At 46.9% G+C, this 21,207-nt stretch overlaps 1 protein-coding gene and 1 pseudogene across 13 annotated transcripts in view; both read left to right on the forward strand.

Moving 5' to 3' along the window:
• PIF1 (PIF1 5'-to-3' DNA helicase) overlaps nucleotides 1–21,207 on the forward strand; it is a 45,535-nt gene that overhangs the window by 13,366 nt on the left and 10,962 nt on the right. For 7 of the 13 annotated variants that reach the window (XM_045059167.1, XM_045059161.1, XM_045059162.1 and 4 more), the window contains exon 12: nucleotides 149–340. In XM_045059167.1, the coding sequence (XP_044915102.1) occupies nucleotides 149–340 (192 nt within the window). Of the gene's footprint in view, nucleotides 1–126; nucleotides 341–551; nucleotides 1,272–21,207 lie in introns of those variants that run through there. The other 6 variants (XM_045059166.1, XM_045059168.1, XM_006932458.5 and 3 more) reach the window with 5 other exon arrangements.
• LOC101097487 lies at nucleotides 14,298–15,644 on the forward strand (annotated as a pseudogene).

The following is a 21,207-nucleotide window of genomic DNA, read 5'->3' on the forward strand; positions in this document are numbered from 1 at the left end:
TGTCAATCTGTCCCTCTGCCTTGAGAATCTCTAGACTGGGTGAGGAGCTCCAGAGGCAGTAGCTGGACTGGTGTAGGTGGGATCAGGCTCTTGGGCACAAGGGATTTCAGGTTGAGCTGGCTCCAGCTGTGTCTCCCCATTCCCCCAGGGCATGACCCTGGATTGCGTGGAGATCTCTCTGGGCCGAGTGTTTGCCAGTGGCCAGGCCTATGTGGCCCTTTCCCGGGCCCGCAGTCTGCAGGGCCTGCGTGTGCTGGACTTTGATCCCATGGTGGTTCGCTGTGACCCTCGTGTGCTGAGCTTCTATGCCACTCTGCAGAGGGGCAGGGGCCTCAAGATGGTAAGATGGAATCACCCGATGGTGGGCCATATAGCGTGGGAAGCCTGGGAACTAGGACAGAGGGAAGGCCAAGGGATCCTGGGGTAGGGATGGCAGAGCCTTCTCTGGCTCTGTTGGGAACAGGGGCAAGAAGAAGGAGATGCTGGCCCCTGGGCTGTGGCCTTAGGGGACAGCATGAACCGATGACTGGCTTTCTCTGTCTCTGCTCCAGAAGTCTCCAAATGATGATGAGGCAGCCTCAGACCAAGAGAATGAGGACCCAAACCTTTGAGCCTCAAAGAGAAGACACATGATGGTCTCCCCTACTTCTTCCTCCCTAGTGGGCCAGGGCCTCTGAAGATAACTTGGGGAAGATAGTCAACCCTTTTTCCTTCGTTAGGGCTCTCAGCCTCCTGGTCTTTCCTGGTCCAGGTCCAAGGGAGACTACTTCTTACCCCTTTTCCAGCTCTGCCTCAGTTTCTCCCTTTGCCCTGGGTAAGCTACTTCCAGGGACAGGAGTAACCCTTTCTGTGCCAACTGGGAAAGGGCTTATGGTGGCACCTGGTGTTATAGGACAAAGCTCTCTGCGAGGGCTAGCCCAGGGCCACACGGTTGTGAATGCTGCCCTCTTTGGGCTGCAGAGAGGAGAGGCAGTGAAGACAGGTGCTTCAGGAGCAGGAACAGGCTATAACAGTCCTGAACTGGGAGACTCAGGCCAAATACAGGCCCCACACAGAGAAAGGAACCTGGGGTTATCATCACAGCTAGGCCCAGGATAGCACAAGCCAGGACACACACTCTCCTGAGCTTAACCTGAGAACACGCAATGCAAACCATGTGCCTGTTATCTTAAGCTCCCTTTTTGGAGAAGAAATCATATTTAGGGGTATTGAGATGGATGTTCTCAGATCGTATTTATTTAGGACAAATAAACTTGTGAATTGTGTAAGGACTCTGAGTTGAGTCTTCTGCTCTCCTTAAGAAGGCATTCCATGGGGCTCAGTTCGTTAAGCGTCCAACTCTTGATTTCCACTGAGGTCATGATCATGGTCATGAGGTTGATCCCCACATTGGGCTTTGCACTGGGCATAGAGCCTGCTTAAGATTCTATCTCTCCCTCTCCCTCTGCCCATCTCTCACTCTCACATGCTCACTCTCTCTCAAAGGCACATCCCTGCCTGAGGCACTGGCTATAAGTGTTGCCATGGCCCTCTCCCCGTGGGTACACACAGAGGTGTTTGTTTACATCACGATGGCTGAGCTCACGGTACCCTTATATGAGCTTTTATTAGGATCACCGGTTATTTGGAAAGCTGAGTTACCCAAGATTGAGACTCACAGCAAAATGACAAGGTGAATCACCGTTGCCCAGTAGTCAGACAAAGGCACACAAGAGAATTCACATGGTAGGAAATGGGCCTGTCACAATGACTGAGTGCTGGGGATCTCAGTTGCAACTTTTTTATTTTGTGCCTTGCTAAGGCTCCAGCTTGAATGTTCCAATTGGGAAAGGATCATCAGCAAACTAACTTCAGTTGTTCAAAGAGTCAGGTGGAAATTGCTGAGGGGTCCTTACAGTTTGGCTAAAACTAAGGTTCCCTGCTTATGAGTAAATGTATTTTAAATATGAAGTTGACAACGGTAAGGAGTGAAACCATGCTGGTTGCAGGAAGACATGAATTCTGGGTACCTGAGAGCATTTATCCTTGTCTTCCAAGAGCCAGCAGAGGCCCCAGCACACAGAGCAGGTGCTCAAGGAGTGTCTAGTTAAATTGTGGAGACCATGGGTAGGGCAGCTCAGTGCTATGGTGCTTCGGAGGAGCTATGGATCCTCAGACCTTCCCCATGGGCTTCATGGAAGAGGCAGGGTTACAGCTTGTGGAGAATTAGACTGACAGGGGACAGACCTGGCTTTCCATCTGATTTTGCCACTCGCCAGCTGTGTAACTTCAGGCATGTTACACAGCCTCTCTGGGGGGTTTCTTTATCTGTAAAGTGCAGGTGTAACTGTGGCTTTCATGTAGGGTTGTTAGGAGAGAGGCCAGCCACATGGCAGGAACTCGGTCAGGAGCTGTCATTAACATTTATGATCACTAATGATTATCACCATAATATCTGGTTCCTACACTTCTTTGGCAGACAAGATGTGGAGCCTCAGAGGGGTGCCAGCCTCACCCCTGTACAACCCCTGCCTGTCTCCCTCTTGTCACCACTTTTCCTGATCTTGAGGAGTTGATTGTTTTTCTGTAGCTTGAACCCTTTTCTTTGCCCCAAATAGAAAACACTCCTAGGAGGAACCAAGCCCATCAGGGTGACCCCCCACCCACCCACAAGTGGGCAATCATGGTGGTCTTTAAATGTAGTGCCATTTGAAAGTCAGTGTTTCCCATCTGCCTATATGACATAGCCCTCCTTGCAGAACCAGCTCTGAGCTGATCTCACCATGCCCTGCCCTCAAGGGGCTTACTGGTCTGGCTGCACTTGCTTTTTTCACTCTTTCCACTTAACACAGTTTGGGGACCATCCAGTTCAGCACAGATAGCACTTGCTTGTGCTTCCTAGCAGCTCTGCACCTTGGGGGTTCTTGGATGGAAACAGAAGAACTTGACTCAAGATAATGAGCAGGAAAGGAAGGTAATGGAAGGCTAGCTCAAAGAACTGATAGGAAGCCCAGAAACCCAAGCTTGGATACAAGTGGGAACCAGAGAAGCTAGAACAAATGGCAAGAGTGGAGCTGGGGGCAGAGGGCTGGGGGAAGTTCTGTGTCCCCTGGACACAAGCACAGCCATCAGGGAAGGAATCCTGTACTTTCCCGCCTCCTTGCTTCACTCAGCCCACACCTAAAGGCAGGTGCAGGTATGTGGCTGGTGGGGCTTGGTCTCCAATGCAAGCCCTGCAGCTACTAGCAAGAGTACCTAGCAAGAGGTTGGATATATCATCAAGGTACGAGAGGGACCAGGGCTTCTGCCAAGAGATGAATGTCCCATCATCCCCCAGAGCCAGGCTGTTGAAGATGTTTGAGGATCCTGGCGATGCAGTCATTTCTTCTGCATCCTCTCCTGGGGCTCTCCTCTCTGACCGCTCCCCTACTACACACTAGTAGGCATGTCCCACTACCCCCAGATTTTTTTCCCTCCCCCAAGGACTGATTTTAGCTTTCCCTGGTCTCATATGGACTTGCCCTGCTTAAAGATGTCTTCCTCACGGGACTACCAGAAAGTCCCTTCTTGATGTTCTCCAGAAGGCTCCAGAGAAAGGCACACATGTCCCCTGTGAGGAGGAGCTGCCCTCAGGCCAGAGGGATGTGTGTAAGGAACCTCACAGTCCTTTATGTTCTTGGCATCTAATTTAATCTAACTTCAAACCTATATCCCTGAGGGCGTAGGGAAACCCCATCTTAGAATTGAGGGCTCCCCATTCACCGCTGGCATCACACAGGCTGGGAGTAGGGCTTGCAAGAGCAAGTCTCTTGTGTCCATGGCCTCATGGTGGCTGCTGACACCCACAGTGACAAGCTCCATAGGCTTTGACTCTACTCAGGCCCTAGGGAAAGGTAAGGGTGGAGGAGAGGTCATAGCCTCTCCAGGAGCCTCATACTCTGCCTTCCAGAGCCCTGCCACCTCCTTGTGGTTCTCCCAGGGCACCTTCACTCACCCCTCACCCCTCCCTAGTTTTGGAAACCCTCCTCTCTCTGCCTCTCCTTCCCCCCAGCATAATCCCCTCAAGAAACTGGAAGCAAAAGCCAGGAGAGTGTGTTCCCAGGTAGCCTCTGGATTTGAGGCAAAGAAGCCCAAAGGCCTAGTGACCCTGCTTAGAATATGGGGGTGTGGTGGACAGGTAATTATGGTCAGAACAGAGAAAATATCTCCAGTAATCACTGTCATTCTGGGATAAAAGAGACTTCCTGCCCAGCCTGTGTGTTCATTCATGCATTGATTCTACAAATATTTACCTATTGAGCACCTATAATGTTCCAGGTGCTGGACTAGACCTTGAAGACCCCAGTGAACCAGAAAGACCTGGCCCTGGGATGCTTAGGGTGAATACAGGGAGACAGATTTATAAACAAGCAAGCAACTAACTAAGTGATCAAATAAGGAGTACCTGTGGGTGAGGAGAGCTCACTTAGAGGATAGTTGGAGAAAGGGACTGGGAGGTGGGTGCCTTCCCCCTGCATACCTCCCTGACTTGGGCTAACCTGAGATGTCCAGATTAACCCCTCATGACTCACCTCAAACATCACCTCTGTTCCCAGGACCTAGCCCTGCCCCTTTGTAGAAAAAAGGCTCCAGTCTCAGCACATCCACTGTGTTGTCCTTGCTTGTGGGTCTGTCTCCTGCACCAGAAGGCTCCTCAGAACAGGATTGAGGCCCCTGCTTCCTGCAACCGGTGCACCCAGCCCAGCACAGGGACTGGGGCAGGCCAACAGCATGGAATGAACAAAGGATGAAAGAATGCAGAGATCCCGCAGTTAGGGGCCCAGGGGGCTTCCCACCTGCCTGAGCATGCTGTCCAGGTGATGGGGGTTCCTGTGCCACTGCTTGGGAGACCTTCTGTGTCCCCTCTAGTTGCCTAGCCATGGGCATTTCCCATCCTTCTCCCCTCCACTCTCCAGAGGAAGGCTGGAGAGAAGTTTATCAGGTAGACAAGTTGGAGAAAGCCATTTAGGAAAAGGGAACTGTGCAGTACAAAGGCATAGAAGTGTGAAAGATGGAGCTTGACATCCCACTTTATTACACTGGAAAGCAAGAGAAAATGGCTGTTGGGGGAGGCAGACATATTCCTGAGGGGGCTCAACACAGGGGTGAGAGCCCCTCCTGGGGCTAAGAGGGACTCCTGTGAGTCCCACTTTGTGCCGCCCCACCCCCCTCTTCTGTGCCTGAAGATGGAGCACTCAGTAGTGACCTGCCTCCGATGGTAATTAGCAATTCACAAGTCTGTCTCCTCCTGGAATGAGGTGGAGCCTTTGGGAGCAAGAGACCTGGCTTCGATGTCTTTGCGTCCCCGCAGCGCTCAGCATGATGGACTTCAGAAAGGAGATACTTCATAAAATGTTTGATAAATGAAAGAAAAGGTCCCCTGAGAGGCAGGAATGTTTACTCTGATTTTGCAGACGAGGTAGCTGAGTCCTGGGGAGCTAGGCAGTAGCTGGGCTGGAACTAGAACTCCGTGCCCTGCCCCCCACTGTCTTCCTGGAGCTGTCCAGAGGAAGTGAAATGTGGGGCTGAGTTGGCAGACGGATGGAGTGCCCAGCTGCACCCTACCCTCAGCGGGGGGGTGGGGGGGTGCCCGGGGGAGGGCTTAGCTCAGCATGGTCACATCTTTCCTGAGGTCCTGGCATATTTTGCCCACCTCCACAGGGCCAATGGTCATGCTCAGACCCCCAATCCCAGAATAATAGGCCCTTCCGCTCCCCAAGCACCACACACTAAAGACCACTAGGTGGCACTAAGTGGTCATTTAGTCCCTTCCCAGAGACCTGGCACGTCCTTTGTCTCCTTGCTGGGCTAGGGAGGGGCTCGTGGACACCTCAGGAGCTGGGTGCCCCGTAGGTATAGGGAGGGGGAGGTTCCTTTGTTGAGAAACTTGCACTGGGTATGTGTGGAGTGCCTCGTGGTTTGTGTTCATTAGCCCTCTTGTTCATTTTTCCACAATAACCCTGAGAGGACGGTGGGACATTATCCCCACCGTATAGAGAGAAAACTGATTTCTTGAGAGGTTAGATGATTTAGCCACACTGCAAGCTGGGTCTAGAACCCAAGTCCCAGCTACAGGGTACTGGGGTTTTTGCAAAGTCAACAGAGAGCCCTAAAGCTCCAAATGGCTCCACCACTTCCCGTGTGACCTTGAATATGCTACCTAAATCCTCAACCCTAATTTCATCTTCAGTGAAATGGGTCTAAGAGCCATCAATGGAGTTAGGACAAGTAAAGAACTTGGGTAGAGCCAGGCATGGGTAAACCCTCACAGTTAGCTCCTATTGTCTTCATTACACTTGCTTTAAGTGACCACCCTGCACTGCCCCCCTCCCTTACCCTCCCAGCCTCTTGAGTGGCCCAGAGAATAACAAAGAGAATTAACAGGATCCAGAGTAAATGAAATGTCCTCTTTCACAGTCTTCCCTCCTAGGGGACCCAGGCTGTGCCCACACACTATGGAGAAGGGGAGAATGAAGGCCCCCTACTTCCCCCAACAAACATAAAGTTCCAGCCCTAGTCAGTGAGTGCATTTATCAGAAATGGCCCTCTTCTTTCTTCTTTCTTTCTTTCTTTTTTTTTTTTTTTTTTTTTAAGTAGGCTGCATGCCCAACATGGGGCTTGAACTCAAAACCCTTAACAAAACTTTGACAATTCTTTGAGGGGATCTTTAGACTGCAATTATCGAGGAGGAGACAGGCTCACAGAAGGTGGGCAGCTCACAGTTGCTTAGCTGTAAATGGCAGAGCCAGGATGGGCATAAGGCCTCACCCTGGTATTGAGAGCCTTTGAAAAAAGGAGCAGGCATGAGTGCCTCTCAGCCCCCAGCTTTGTCCCAGAAACCCCACACTTAAGACTCCCTTTCTTGGGGGCTCCTGGCTGGCTCAGTCGGTAGAGCATGAGACTCTTGATCTCCAGGTTGTGAGTTTGAGCCCCACGTTGGGTGTGGAGATTAAAAATAAAATCTGTAAAAGGGGGGTGGGCAGCTGGGTGGCTCAGTAGGTTAAGTGTCGGACTCTTGATCTCAGCTGAGGTCTTGATCTCAGGGTTAGGAGTTCCTTTGAGCCTGTGCTGGGCTCAAACCTAGTTTAAAAAGGGGGGGAAAAAAGACTCCATTTCTTTATGATTACAAGAGCATCACCTGCTAGGGCAGAAATGGCTAGGAGGGGCCAAGATGGAAGGGGAAGGGCTTGGACAGAGACCCTGAATAGGGAAGTGCCAGACAAGCCCCGGTGGGAGGGGGCTGACTGCTAGCCCACCTCCCACTCCTCCCACTCTTACTCCCTTGGCTCCAGCTTCCTCCTTGCCAGGAACGCCCCCTCACTTCCCTCCTGGCTGGCTGGTGTTGGGTTCAGTAAGCAGAGCCCCAGCTCCCCTGGAAGGTGTGGGGTGAGGAGGGCGTCCAATTACATGCTGGTGCTGGGGGGTCAGGCAGGGGCAACATGGGGGCAGGAGCCAAAGGCCTGGGAACTGATGGTGGGAGCAGATGTCAGGGGGAGTCCCAAGATGCCCCCACCCTGTGGGAGCCCCCCCCATCCCCACGATGGGGGCCTTATCTTCTGGACACAATTCCTCTGTGAACTCCTGGGGACTATGTGTTGTGGAGAGACCATGGCATCTGGCATCTGGTAGCTCGTGCTTGTCAGTTCCCTGAGCTGGGTCTCAGTTTCCTTATCCTCAGAATGGGGTAGGGTGGGAGTAAGCCCTGTGTGACCGATGCCCTATAGCCTGGGATTGTGCTCGGTAAACTAGAAGGGCTATGCACACCCCAGAGAAGGTCTTCTCCTCTTTCTTTTTTTCCCTCTCCACTCAGGGTGGCCTCCTCCCCCGCCTCTCACCCTGGGCCCTGGCACAGCACTCCATGCCTATTTAAGGCAAATCTCCTGATCTCCTTTTAAATAACATTCACTTCTTGTTGTGGAGAAGACCAGCAAGGCCTGAGCTTAGAGAAAGGGGAGGGGAGCCCCAGACAGCCCATCAGAGAGTGGGGGGAGGGGGATGGGGGTGAAGCAGGTATTGGAAGGTCCTTGCCCCACCTCCCACTCCCAGCCTCCCCTTTGGTCCCCTTACTGAATAGGTCCTCTATTGCCTCAAACCCCTTTAGAGGGGCTAGGGTGCTCCCAGAATGCTCCATGCAGCCCCTTATAGGCAGTGGGGGTGGGGAGATGAGGACTAATGCCAGTCCCAGGGCCTAGGATGGGTGTATGTGTGGGTGAAGAAGTGGCATGACCAGGGTGACCAGTAAAGGGAATGGGAGGGTCTAGGGTAGGATTGACATCTGATCTCCACATCTTGCCTATATGAAGGATGAAACACAACGGTTCTTTGGTTCTAGAATCTGACGCTCAGAGAGGCCAAGAGACCTTCCCAGGGCCACACAGCTAGTGAGCAGAAGGGTCTGAAATACAGGCCTGGCCTGGCTTAAATTTAATGCTTTCTGCCCTTCATACCAGGTCTCCTCATGCCTGGCATGCCTATATGTGATACCTGAGAGTGACCGTTATCAGGGACAAGGCATCCTTGAAAGCCCCCTGCACACACCCTTCCTCTGCCTGCAGAGCTCCCAGGTGGGGGTCCCTGACTCCTTCCCTTCTGCCTCCCTCCTCTTTCATCCAGGCTTACCATCCCTCTCCTTCCCCTTCTCCAGGGTTTCTGGCCCAGGCCCACTCCTTCCAGCCTGGCCCAGAACAGTTCACCTCGACTTGGTTCATACACAGAGAAAATTATAGGTGGCCGGTGGCATGTCCCACAACCCTCCAGAGGAGGCAGGCTAGGCACCTTCTCACTGCAAGACCCCTGCAGGGCCCTTCCCACAGCTCAGTTCTTACCCTTTGAGATCCCAGGCCACCCTCTCCTACTTCCTTCTCTCCCCTCTTCCTAGTCTTTCCCCCAGGTAGCCACCTGCCTAGCCTCCCATCTCTGCATGGCTAATGTCCCTGTGGTCCTCACATGACTGAGATGCCCTCTCCAGGGTTCAAAAGGAGAGGGTCAGGGATCCTTTACAGATCATGTTGCCTCCTCAGGACCAGGTACTCCCTCCCTAGGCATGTGAGCCCCAGCAACAGGACCAGCCTCAACCCATGTAAGTGTCAGACTGGATTAGGCACTAGGGGAAGCCCTAGCCTGTTTTTCTTTGGGTACTCAGAGCAGAAAGGGACCATAGCAGTCCACTCGTCCAATGGCCTCAACAAATGAGCCAGCTGTGGCCCAGGGAATGAGAAGGGAGGCTCTGGGGTCCCACAGTAAGACAGAAGCTGAACTGGATCATACTGGAACCCCTGATAACCCCAGGTAAGGGCTTGATCCCTGGAGGAGGGGAGTCTATTATAGGAGGAAACTTGGCTCCATATTTAATGGGCGTGTCATTGAGCTTCTAAGGTTTTGGTTTTGTTTTTTGTTTTTTTTTTTTAGCATGCCTCTACTATTTTATTTATTTATTTATTTATTTATTTTAATGTTTACTTATTTATTTCGAGAGAGAAAGTGTGTATGCGTGAGCTGGGGAAGGACAGAGAGAGAAGGAGAGAGAGAATCCCGAACAGGCTCCTGCTGTCAGCGCAGAGCCTGACATGGGGCTCTATCTCAATAACCGCAGGATCATGACCTGAGCCGAAATCAAGAGTCAGATACTTTTTTTTCTTAATTTTAAAAAAATATTTACTTATTTTTGAGAGAGAGAGAGACAGAGCATGAGCAGGGGAGGAGCAGAGAGAGAGGGAGACACAGAATCTGAAGCAGGGTCCAGGCTCCGAGCTGTCAGCACAGAGCCAAACGTGGGGCTCAAAGCCATGAACCATGAGATCATGACCTGAACCAAAGTTGGAAGCTTAACCAACTCAGCCACCTAGGCACCCATACTTTTTTTTTTTTTTTTTAAGTAAACTCTATGCCAAACCTGGGACTGAAACTCATGGCCCCAAGATCAAGAGTCCCATGATCTACTGACTGAGCCAGCAACGCACCCCAGTGTGACTCTATTATTAACCTCTTGTGTGTCCTTAGGTAAGCCCCCTTCCTTCCTTGGGCCTCAGTTTCCTTGTGTAAAACAGGTGGGTGGGGTGGATGATCTTTGAGATCCCTTCTGGCTCAGACCTCCTGCACCTTCCATCAGCCCCACCCATCCCCAAAGGCCTCTATTTCTTGGCTCTTGCCCTGGCCCAGACCTCCCTCATGGCTCACGAAGATTGCTCCAACAGTCTCTGCACTGTCTCTGGTCTCCACTCTTTTCTCCACCCCACACATCACCCAGGTAAAATGGCTTTAGGAACCTCCTGTGGTCTCCCATGGCCTCCCTTAGAATGATTCACTTCATCAGCTGGCATTCAGCACATCCTGCCTGCAGTCTTGGACCCTGGACTCAGTTTCTTCATGCGCCAAGTGGCACTAACAACCCCTGAGTTAGAGGGTTCTGTTATGGACACGCTGGGGCACATGCGAAGAGCCTGGGGGAAACGCTGGATGGCCTGACCAGCACTCTTGTCTTCCCTGTGCTGGAAAGGCTGCCCATCCAACCCCCACTCTCCTTCATCCAAATTGGGAAGGTCCTCAAGGCTGGTTCCAGTACTGCCCCCTCCTAGAGAGGCCAGGCCCCCAGCAGCCCCATCAGAGGTAACCTTGCCCATATGGAGCTGCTACAGGGCTGGACTGCCTCCATCTACAGCTCCCACCGTCCTGTGGGGAATGCACAACTGGGAGCTCCTAGACAACCAGCTGGCAGGATGCTTGCTGAGAGAATGGCTGGGTCTGTGGGCTCCTGCCCATGCCCTGTTCCTTCCTACAGGGCTGTGTTTTTGACAGGGGATTATCTTTGACCCTCAGAGACAGCCTTACTGCCAACTCCACAAAAGCTCCTAGTGGGGACTCATGGCAGGCTTTTAGCTAGAAGCTTTAGACCCTCTCTTGCCCTGTTCCGATGACTGACCCAGTGGATTCTCAGAAACCTTCCCAAAGGCCCAGGAAGGAATAGCTGGCAGGAAATACAAGTTATTAGAAGAGACATCTAAGGGAAGAGAAGCCAGAACCTAAACACTAGGAGACTTCTGAGGTCTAAACACTGTCAGCCACTTACTAATTATAGGACCTTGAGGAGATTACCTAATGTCTCTGAGCCTCAGCTTCCTCACCAGTAAAATGGGGACAATAATACTATCTCATCCTATGACAAAATAATTAAATGATGTATGTAGAGTGCTTATTACCTCATGGCTTGGCACCTCACAAATGCTCAGAAAATGGTAACTACGGGGGCACCTGGGTGGCTCAGTCGGTTAAGTGTCCGACTTCAGCTCAGGTCATGATCTCACAGTTCGTGAGTTCAAGCTCCACATCAGGCTCTCTGCTGTCAGTGCAGGGCCTGCTTCAGATCCTCTGTCCCCATCTCTCTCTCTGCCCCTCCCCCACTTGTGTTTCTCTCTCTCTCTCTCTCTCTCTCTCTCAAAAAATAAACATTAGAAAAAAAGAAAATGATAACTATAATCCTTGTTGAAGAAAGATGGATCAAGGCCCCCAGCTGAGGTAGGAAGGACTATGGGAAGGAGGGAGGCACTGAGGCACTGGTCGCTCAGCCAGGGGTAGGCAGGTGGCTAGTAGCTAGCATAAAAACACAAAGTTCCAAGCCCGGTGCCAAGCAGTCTACATACATTATTTCATTTAAACCTCAGGCTCTTCCTTTGTTAAAAGTAGGGGTTTGGGACAGAAGCTTCCTAAGGCTTTGCCAGTTCAGTGAGCACTTGTTTTCAGTTCACAGAGGTTTTCCATGTAGAAAGTACTTTTGACTTTATAGAGCCAACTCTGTGAGTGTTCTGATAGTTGTAGATGGTCATACAACCAGATCTGGGACTCGAACCAGGGAGGACGGCTCCATCTTTCCCCAGAATCTGGTGGCAGATAGCTCTAAGAGGGTTGGGTGAGATCTGAAGTCCCACCAAAAGCCTAGGGAGGAGCATGGCCCTTGAAGGCAACGACGTCATGGAAGCTTGGCTCTGGCTCCTGCCCAGTGTCCGGTTCTGTCGGCCTGTGCCGGGGCCCAGAGGCCTGGGTCTGGAACTCATCAGCCCCACCTGTCAAACCCTCCCCTGGCCGGTACCCAGGGGCCTTCAGTTATCACTAAGGAGTGCATGGCCTCAGTCCAGGGGCCCTGTATCCCTTCCCTGGTGGGGACTTAGGGCGAGGAGCTATGCCCCCATCAGACAAGCAGCCCCAGTTTGACTGAGCTCTGTTATATGACAGGTACCATGAAATATACAAAGACCTCAGTCATTTAATAAATATTTATTGCATACCTATAGTGTGCCTGGCCCTGAGCTGGCTCCAGGGAATCTGACAGAAACTCCTGCCTACACTCTAATAAAAGAAATTGTAAAGGAAAGCAGAAGTGTGATGGGAAATAAAAAAGAGAGCAATTCACTTTACACAGAGTAAGTAGTCAGAAAAGGCCTCTGAGCTGAGAGAGGAAGTACAGCTAGAAAGAGCAGTCCAGACAGAGGAAAGGGCCCATGCAAAGGCCCTGAGATAGGAAAATCTGGACTGTCTGGAGAGCCACAAGACCACTGTGAGGGGGACCCAGCAAGCTCTCCCCCAATAAGTGCCCACTGGACAAATGAACAAACCATCACGAGAATTTCTGCTTCCAGCTGAGTTGGAGTAACCGGGACTGGATTTATGTCCCCACCTGAGATGACTAAAATTCCCCACAGAATATGTGAAACAACAGTTCTCCAGGCATTGGACGTCAGACTAGGAAAAGCAGTGACTCCTGAGAGTAGGAACCAAATGGGGAGAGGCTTATGAATGCCCCACCTTACTGTCTAAAGAAAGTGTCCAGACCAGAGCACAGGGAGAGAAGGGCAGGTGGAGACCAGCAGTCTGCTGCACTGACAAGATGAAGTCAGGAGCCTGGGGACACAAGACAGAGAACCAAAAAGGAGAAAGTTGCACACAGAGAGAACTGTGGAGCTCTACAGAGGTAGTTCCCCTTTGGTCATTCAGCATAGTGCCTGCATTTGAAGAAACTACTCGAAAGCATGGTTAGAATCAACCAGTAGGGTTAGAGAGAATAATCCTGGGAGCTCACACGAGGCTAGGAATAGTGCTGGCTCCCAGGAACCAGAGTGGAAACCTCACAATTAATGGGGCATTGAGTAGAGCACTCACAAGACTTTTTGACTCAGAAGTGGGTGAAGACAAAACATCACTCTGGCCCCAACAAAAGCAGGATCTGAAAAAGGACCAAATTGTTTCCAAGTGCTTTTGCACCCCAGAGCAAAACTCAAGAATATTGATAAGATTACAGAAATATCCAGCATCCAACAAAATAAAATCCACAGTGTCTGCCAACCGATAAAAATTAGCACATATACAAAGAAACAGGAAAGTATGACCCATAATGAAAAGAAAAACCGATCAATTGAAACCTACCCAGAAATTACCCAGATGATGGGATTAAGAGACATAGACATTAAAACAGTTATTATAACCACGTTCCACATGTGCAAGAAGATAAAACAAAGACTGACCATGTGAAGTAGAGAAATAGAAGATATTTTTAAAGGACCCAAATTAATTAAAATTCTAAGGATGAAAAACTATAATGTCTGAGATAGAAAATACACTAGATGGATTAATGGAACATTAGACATGGCAAAGGACTAACGAACTTCGAATACATAGTACAGAAACTATCCCAAGTAAAATACACAGAGAAAAAAAGCTTCAAAATAATAATAACACGGCATTGGCGGGCTGTGACATGACTTCAAGTGATCTAATGTGTGTGTGTGTGTAATTAGAGTCCCCCAAAGAGGGAAGAGGATGAGAAAAAGAAATACTTGAAGGAAAAGGAAAAAAGAACTGAAAAACTTCTAACTTTGATGAAAACTGATGAAAATCTGATAAATCATTAGATCTAAAATATTTAATGAACCCCAAGCACAATACACAGAAACTATACCAAGCTCTCTGCTCCTCCCAGCTCAACACTCTGCTGCATCTCCTTGTGCACTGCCAGTTGGTTCCCTGAGACACAATGGAAAAGCTCGGAGTAAACGGATTTGGCCATACTGGATACCTGGTCATCAGGGCCACTTTTCTTTTTAAAGATTTTATTTTTGGGGCACTTGGGTGGCCCAGTCAGTCAAGCATCCGACTCTTGGTTTTGGCTCAGGTCATGATTTCACAGTTAATGAGTTCGAGCCCTGCATCGGGCTCTGTGCTAACAGAGCCTGTGTGGGATTCTCTCTCTCCCTCTCCCACTGCCCCTCCCATCTCTCTCTCTCTCTCTTTCTCTCTCTCAAATAAGAAAACTTTTTAAAAAGTATTTGATTTTTAAGTAATCTCTACACACAATGATCAAGAGTCACATGCTCTACCAATTGAGCTACCCAGGCCAGGTACCCCAAGGGCTGTTTTTAATTCTAACAAAGTACTGTTGCCATCAGTGATCCCTTCATTGATCTCAACTACATCGCCTACATGTTCCAGAAAGATTCTACCCATGGCAAGTTCAATGGCCCAGTCAAGGCTGAGAACGGGCAGCTTGTCATCAGTGGAAAGCTTATCTCCATCTTCTAAGAGTGAGATCCCACCAACCTCAAATAGTGTGATGCTGGTGCTGAGTACGTTGTAGAGTCCAATAATGTCTTTACTATCTTGGAGAAGACTGGGGCTCACATGAAGGGTAGAGCCAAAAGGGTCATCATCTCTGCCCCTTCCTTTGATGCCCCCATGTTTGTGATGGGCATGAACCATGGGAGGTATGACAACTCCCTCAAGACCATCAAATGCTTCCTGCACCACCAACTGCTTGGTGCCCCCTGTCTAAAGTCATCCATGACAACTTTAGCATCATGGTGGGACTCATGACCACAGTCCATGCCATCACTGCCACCCAGAAGACTGCAGATGGCCCCTCTGGTAAGCTGTGTCATGACAGCCATACGCTGTGCAGAACATCACCCTTGCTTCTACTGGCAATGCCACAGCTATGGGCAAAGTAATTCCTGAGCTATATGGGGAGCTCACCAACATGGTCTGCCATGTCTCCACTCTCAATGTGTCAGCAGGATATGACCTGCTGCCTGGAAAAAGCTGCCATATGTGATGACATCAAGAGGGTGGTGAAGCAGGTATCAGCCCCCTCACGGGCATCCTGATTTGCACTGAGAACCTGGTTTGTCCTGCAACTTTAATAGGGATACCCACACTTCCACCTTTGACGCTGGGGCTTGTGTTACTCTCAATGAACACTTTGTCAAGCTCATTTCCTAGTATGACGATGAATTTGACTACAGCAAAATGGTGGTAGACCTTACAATCCACATGACCTCCAAGGAGTAAGAGTCTCCCAGCCCAAGAGCCCTAGCAAGAACACAAGAGGAAGACAGAGGCCCTCAGCTGCTTGAGGGCCCCAACTCAATCCCCTAACACACTGTATTTTCCAACTCAGACCCCCTAAAGAGTGGGAGGAGCTTGGGGAGCCTTCCTGGTCTTGTACCACCAATAAAGTACACTGAACCCAGCCCACTCCCCTCCAAAAAAACCTATACCAAGGTATATTGTAAGTTGTTTTTAAAATGTGATAAAGAGAAAATTTAAAAGCAGTCAGAGTAGGGGCACCTGGATGGCTCAGTCGGTTAAGCATCCAATTTCAGCTCAGGTCATGATCTTGCGGTTTGTGAATTTGAGCCCCATGTCCAGCCCTGTGCTGACAGCTCAGAGCCTGGACCCTGCTTCGGATTCTGTGTCTCCCTCTCTCTCTGCCCCTCCCCTGCTCATGCTCAGTCTCTCCCTGTCTCTCAAAAATAAATAAACATTAAAAAAATTTTTTAAAAAGCAGCCAGAGTAAAAAGACATATTACATACAAATATAAATAAGGCTAATGGATTTATTATGGTCAGAAACTGTGCAAGCAAGAAAATAGTGGAGCCACATTTTTAAAATGCAGAAAGAAAGGCACCTGGCTGGCTCAGCCAGAAGAGCATGTGACTCTTGATCTCAGGGTTGTGAGTTCAATCCCCATGTTGTGTGTAGAGATTACTTAAAGAAATGAACAAATACAAACTTGAAAAAGTAAAAATAACGGGCACCTGGGTGGCTCAGTTGGGTAAGCGTCCGACTTCAGCTCAGGTCATGATCTCAAGGTTTGTGAGTGCAAGCCCACATCAGGTTCTTTGCTATCAGCGGAGAGCCTGTCTCTGCCCCTCCCCAGCTCACATGTGTGTGTGTGTGTGTGTGTGTGTGCATGCTCTCTCTCTCAAAAATAAACAAAAAATAAAAATAAAATACAGAAATAAAAAATACAACATCAACCTAAAATGTTTACCTTCCACCTTAAGACACCATAAAAAGAAGAGCAAACTAAATCTACAGCAAGCAGAGATAAGGAAACAGTAAAAATTAGAGTGTAAATTAATGAAATAGAGAATAGGAAAATAGAGAAAAATCAATAAACCAAAAGTTGTTTTTTGAAAAGGTCAACAAAACTGACAAACCCTTAGAATGATCAAGAAAAGAAAAAAATCACTAGAATCAGAAATGAAAGAAGGAACATTACTGCCAACTTTACAGAAATAAAAAGGATTATAAAAGCATAAGGAATACTATCAACAACCTTCTGCCAATAAATTTAATAACTTAGAAGAAATGGACAAGTTCCTAGAAAGAAACAAACTACTGAAACCAATTCAAGAAGAAATAGGCAATCTGTATAGACCTATAACAAGTAAAGAGATTGAAGTATTAATTTAAGAAATCACCCACAACCTTAGATAGTTTCACTGAGGAATTCTACAGAATATTTAAAGAAGAATGAATACAATTCTCCACAAACTCTTCCAGGAAACAGAAGAGAGAGAAACAATTCTCAACTCATTTTATTATGTCTGATACCAAAACCAGACAAAGAGATCACAAGAAAACCACAGACCAATATCTCTTAAGAATACAGAGACAAGGGGCGCCTGGGTGGCTCAGTTGGTTAAGTGTCTGACTTCAGCTCAGGTCATGATCTCACAGTTCATGGGTTCAAGCCCAGCGTCAGGCTCTGTACCGACAGCTAAGAGCCTGGAGCCTGCTTTGGATTCTGTGTCTCCCTCTCTCTCTGCTCCTTCCCTGCTTGTGCTCTCTCCCTCTCAAAAATAAATAAATAAACATTAAAAATTAAAAAAAAAATAATACAGAGACAAAAATCAACAAAATACTAGCAAGCTGAATCCAGCAATATATAAAAAAGAATTATACCACGGTGAAGTGGAATTTATTCTGGGAATGCAAGGTTAGTTTAACTTCCAAAAATCTATTAATGTAATAAACTTTATCAATGGAATAAAAACAAAAAGCACATAATTGTCTCAAAAGGTAGAAAAAAACCAAAAAGCAGTTGACAGAATCCAATACCCATTCATTTAAAAAAAGGGGGGGGATAGAATGGAATTCCCTCCACATGATAAAGGGCAGCTATAAAAACTGCACAGTGGGGGAGCCTGCGTGGCTCAGTCAGTTACACATCTGACCCTTGGTTTCAACTCAGGTCATGATCTTACAGTTCATGGGTTCAGGCCCCACATCAGGCTCTGCTGCTGGCAGCACAGAGCCTGTTCAAGATTCTCGGTCTCCTCTCTCTCTGCTGCTTGCCCATTCACACTATCTCTGTCTCTCTCAACATAAATAAATAAACTTAAAAAAAAAAAACTACACAGCTAACATCGTACTTAACAGTGAAAGACTGATGCTTTCCTCCTAAGATCAGGAACAAGACAAGGATGTCTGCTCCCATAATTTTATTCAACATTGTATTACAAGTTCTAGTCAGGGTAACTAGGCAATAAATAGAAATTTTAAAAATCAAGATTGGTAAGGAAGAACATACAACTATATATGTAGATGACTTGATCTTGTATATAGAAAGTCCTAAGGAATCCACACACACAAAAAAACACTATTAGAACTAATAAACAAGTTCAGCAAGTTTACATGATGAAAGATTAGTATATAAAAATTGATTGTATTTCTATATATAAATCAAGAATCTGAAAATAAAATTAAGGAAACAATTCCATTTATAATAGCATCGAAAAGAACAAAGTACTTAGGAATAGTACATATGCTGCAAAAGTGCATACCAAAATACTTAGGAATAGATTTAAAAAAAGAAATGAAAAACTTATACTCAGAAAACATTATTGAAAGAAATTAAAGATCAAAATAAATGGAAAACATCCCATGTTCATGAATCAGGAGACTGAGTATTGTTAGGATAGCAATACGCCCCATTTATTTGATCTACAGATTCAGCACAATTCCTGTCAGAATTCCAGTTGCATCTTTGTAGAAATTGACAAGCTGATGCTATAATTCATATTCAAATTGCAAGGGGCCTAGAATAGCCAAAACAATCTTGAAAATTAAGAACAAAGTTGGGGGATCTATACTTCTTCACTTTAAAACTTACTGCAGGGGCACTTGGATGGTTTAGTCGGTTAAGTGGCTGACTCTTTTTCTTTCTTTTTTTAAATTTTTTTGAGAGAGAAAGAGAGCACAATCAGGAGAGGAGAAGAGAGAGAGGGAGAGAGAGAGAATCCTAAGCAGGCTCCACACTGTCAGCATGGAGACTGATGCAGGGCTCAAACTCACGAATTATGAGATCATGACCCGAACTAAAATCAAAAGTCAGATGCTTAACTGACTGAGACACCTGGGGGCCCCAAACACCCCTGCTCTTTCTCTCTCAAAATAAATAAACTTAAAAAACATAAAATAAGACTTACTACAAAGCAGCCAACAATAATTTAAGATAGTGTGATACTAGCATAAGGATGGACATATAAGTCAGTGGAATAAAATTGAGAGTCCAGAGACAAACCCATGTGTCTATGGTCAATTGATTTTCAACAAGGGTGAAAAGACCAATTGTGAGAGAATAGTCTTACAGCAAATAGTGTTGTGACAACTGGATAGTCAGTCATGTGCACAAAAGAAAAAAAAAAAAGCAGTTGGAAACCTTACCTCATATCATATACAAAAAGTAACTCAAAACAGATCAAATACCTAAATGTATGAGCTAAAATTATAAAACTCTTATTTAGAAAACATAGGAGTAAATCCCAAATTAGGCAAAGGATTCCTAAATATGATGCCAAAGGCACAAACAGCAAAAGAATAATCAGATAAAATAGACCTTATCAAAATTTAAAAGTTTTGTGCTTCAAAGGGCACTCTTAAGAAAGGGAAAAAACAGGGGCGCCTGGGTGGCTCAGTCGGTTGAGCGTCCGACTTCAGCTCATGTCATGATCTCACGGTTCGTGAGTTCGAGCCCCGCGTCAGGCTCCGGGCTGATGGCTCAGAGCCTGGAGCCTGCTTCTGATTCTGTGTCTCCCTCTCTCTCTGCCCCTCCCCCATTCATGCTCTGTCTTTCTCTGTCTCAAAAATAAACATTAAAAAAAAAAAAATTAAAAAAAAAAAGAAAGGGAAAAAACACAGAGTGGGAGAAAATGTTTGCAAACTATATATCTGATAAGGGACTTGTATACAGTATAAAGAACTCTTACAATGAGATAGTAAAAAGGGGCGCCTGGGTGGCTCAGTCAGTTAAGTATCTGACTCTTGATTTCCGCTCAGGTCATGATCTCTCAGTTCATGGGGTAAAGCACCACCTCGGGCTCCCCGCTGACAGCATGGAGGCAGCTCAGGATTCTCTCCTCTCTCTTTGCTCCTCCTTGCACCTCCCCCCCCCCCCCGCCACTCACATGTGCACATGCTCTCTTTATCTCAAAATTAATAAACATAAATAATAATAATAAAAAAACAAACCAATTAAAAATTGAGCAAAAGATCTGGATAGACATTTCTCCAGAGAAGATACACAAATGGCCAATAAACACATGAAAAGGTGCTTGACATGATTCATAAAAACTTTATGACAATATATTCGATAACTTAGATGAAATGGACTAATTCTTTATGACACAAAGCATGAAAGCTAACCCAAGAAGAGGTAAATAATCAAAATAGCCCTATATCTATTTTAAAAAGTGAAAAAGGATAATCTTTCAACAAATGACGCTGGGACAATTGGATTTTCATAGCTACACACAAAAAAAGAAAGTTGACTGACACCTCATATATATGCCCAAACTAACTCAAAATAGATGACAGACCTAAGAGTTAAAATTACAGGCAATTATTAGAATTTCTAAAAAAAATTTAAACCCTTCTTGGTTACCACTTTATTTTTTTATTATTATTTTTAATGTTTATTTTTAAGAGAGAGAGAGAGACAGAGAGCAAGGGGGGAGGGGCAGAGAAGGAGGGAGACACAGAATCTGAAGCAGGCTCCAAGCTCTGAGCTGTTACCACAGAGCCCCACGTGGGGCTCAAACTCATGAGCCATGAGATCATGATCTGAGCCAAAGTTGGACGCTTAACCTATTGAACCACCCAGGCACCCCAGAATTTCTAAAATTAAAATTGCTGAAACTAAAGGTTTAGTGAAGATGTGAAGCAACTAGAACTTTCATACACTGCTGGTGGGAATGTAAAATAGTATAGCCACTTTGAACAACAGCTCAGCAAAACTTAAGCATAGTATTCACCTACCAAATGACGAAGCCATTCCACTTCTAGGTATTTATCCAAAAGAAATAAAAGCATTTATCTCTGTATAAAGACTTACACATAAATGTTCGTAGTAGCTTTATTTGCAATAGTCAAAACCTGGAAATAACCCAAATGTACATCAATGGGTAAATTTAAAAAATTGTTATATATCCATGTAATTGATTACTACTCCGCAACAGAAATGGATCTATTAAGATATACAACCACATGGACGACTCTCAAAACAATTAAGCTGACTGAAAGAAGACAGACAAAAAAGAGTACATGTTGTATGGCTCCATTTATATAAAATTCTATAAATGCAAACTAGTCTATAGTAACTGAAAGCAGCTGAGTGGTTGCCTGGGGTGACAGTCAGCAGGGAGCTGGAGGGATTAAGGAGGGACAGGAGGAAACTTTTGTGGGGGATGGTTATGTTCATTATCTTGAATGTGATGATGGTTTCACAAATGTATATCTACATGAAAGCTTACAAATGGGGCACCTGGGTGGCTCAGTTGGTTAAGCATCTGACTCTCGATTTTGGCTCAGGTCATGATCTCAGGGTCATGAGATTGAGCCTTGCATTGGGTTCTGCACTG

This window comes from Felis catus, chromosome B3 (genome assembly GCF_018350175.1).
Source record: "Felis catus isolate Fca126 chromosome B3, F.catus_Fca126_mat1.0, whole genome shotgun sequence".
Taxonomy (NCBI): domain Eukaryota; kingdom Metazoa; phylum Chordata; class Mammalia; order Carnivora; family Felidae; genus Felis; species Felis catus.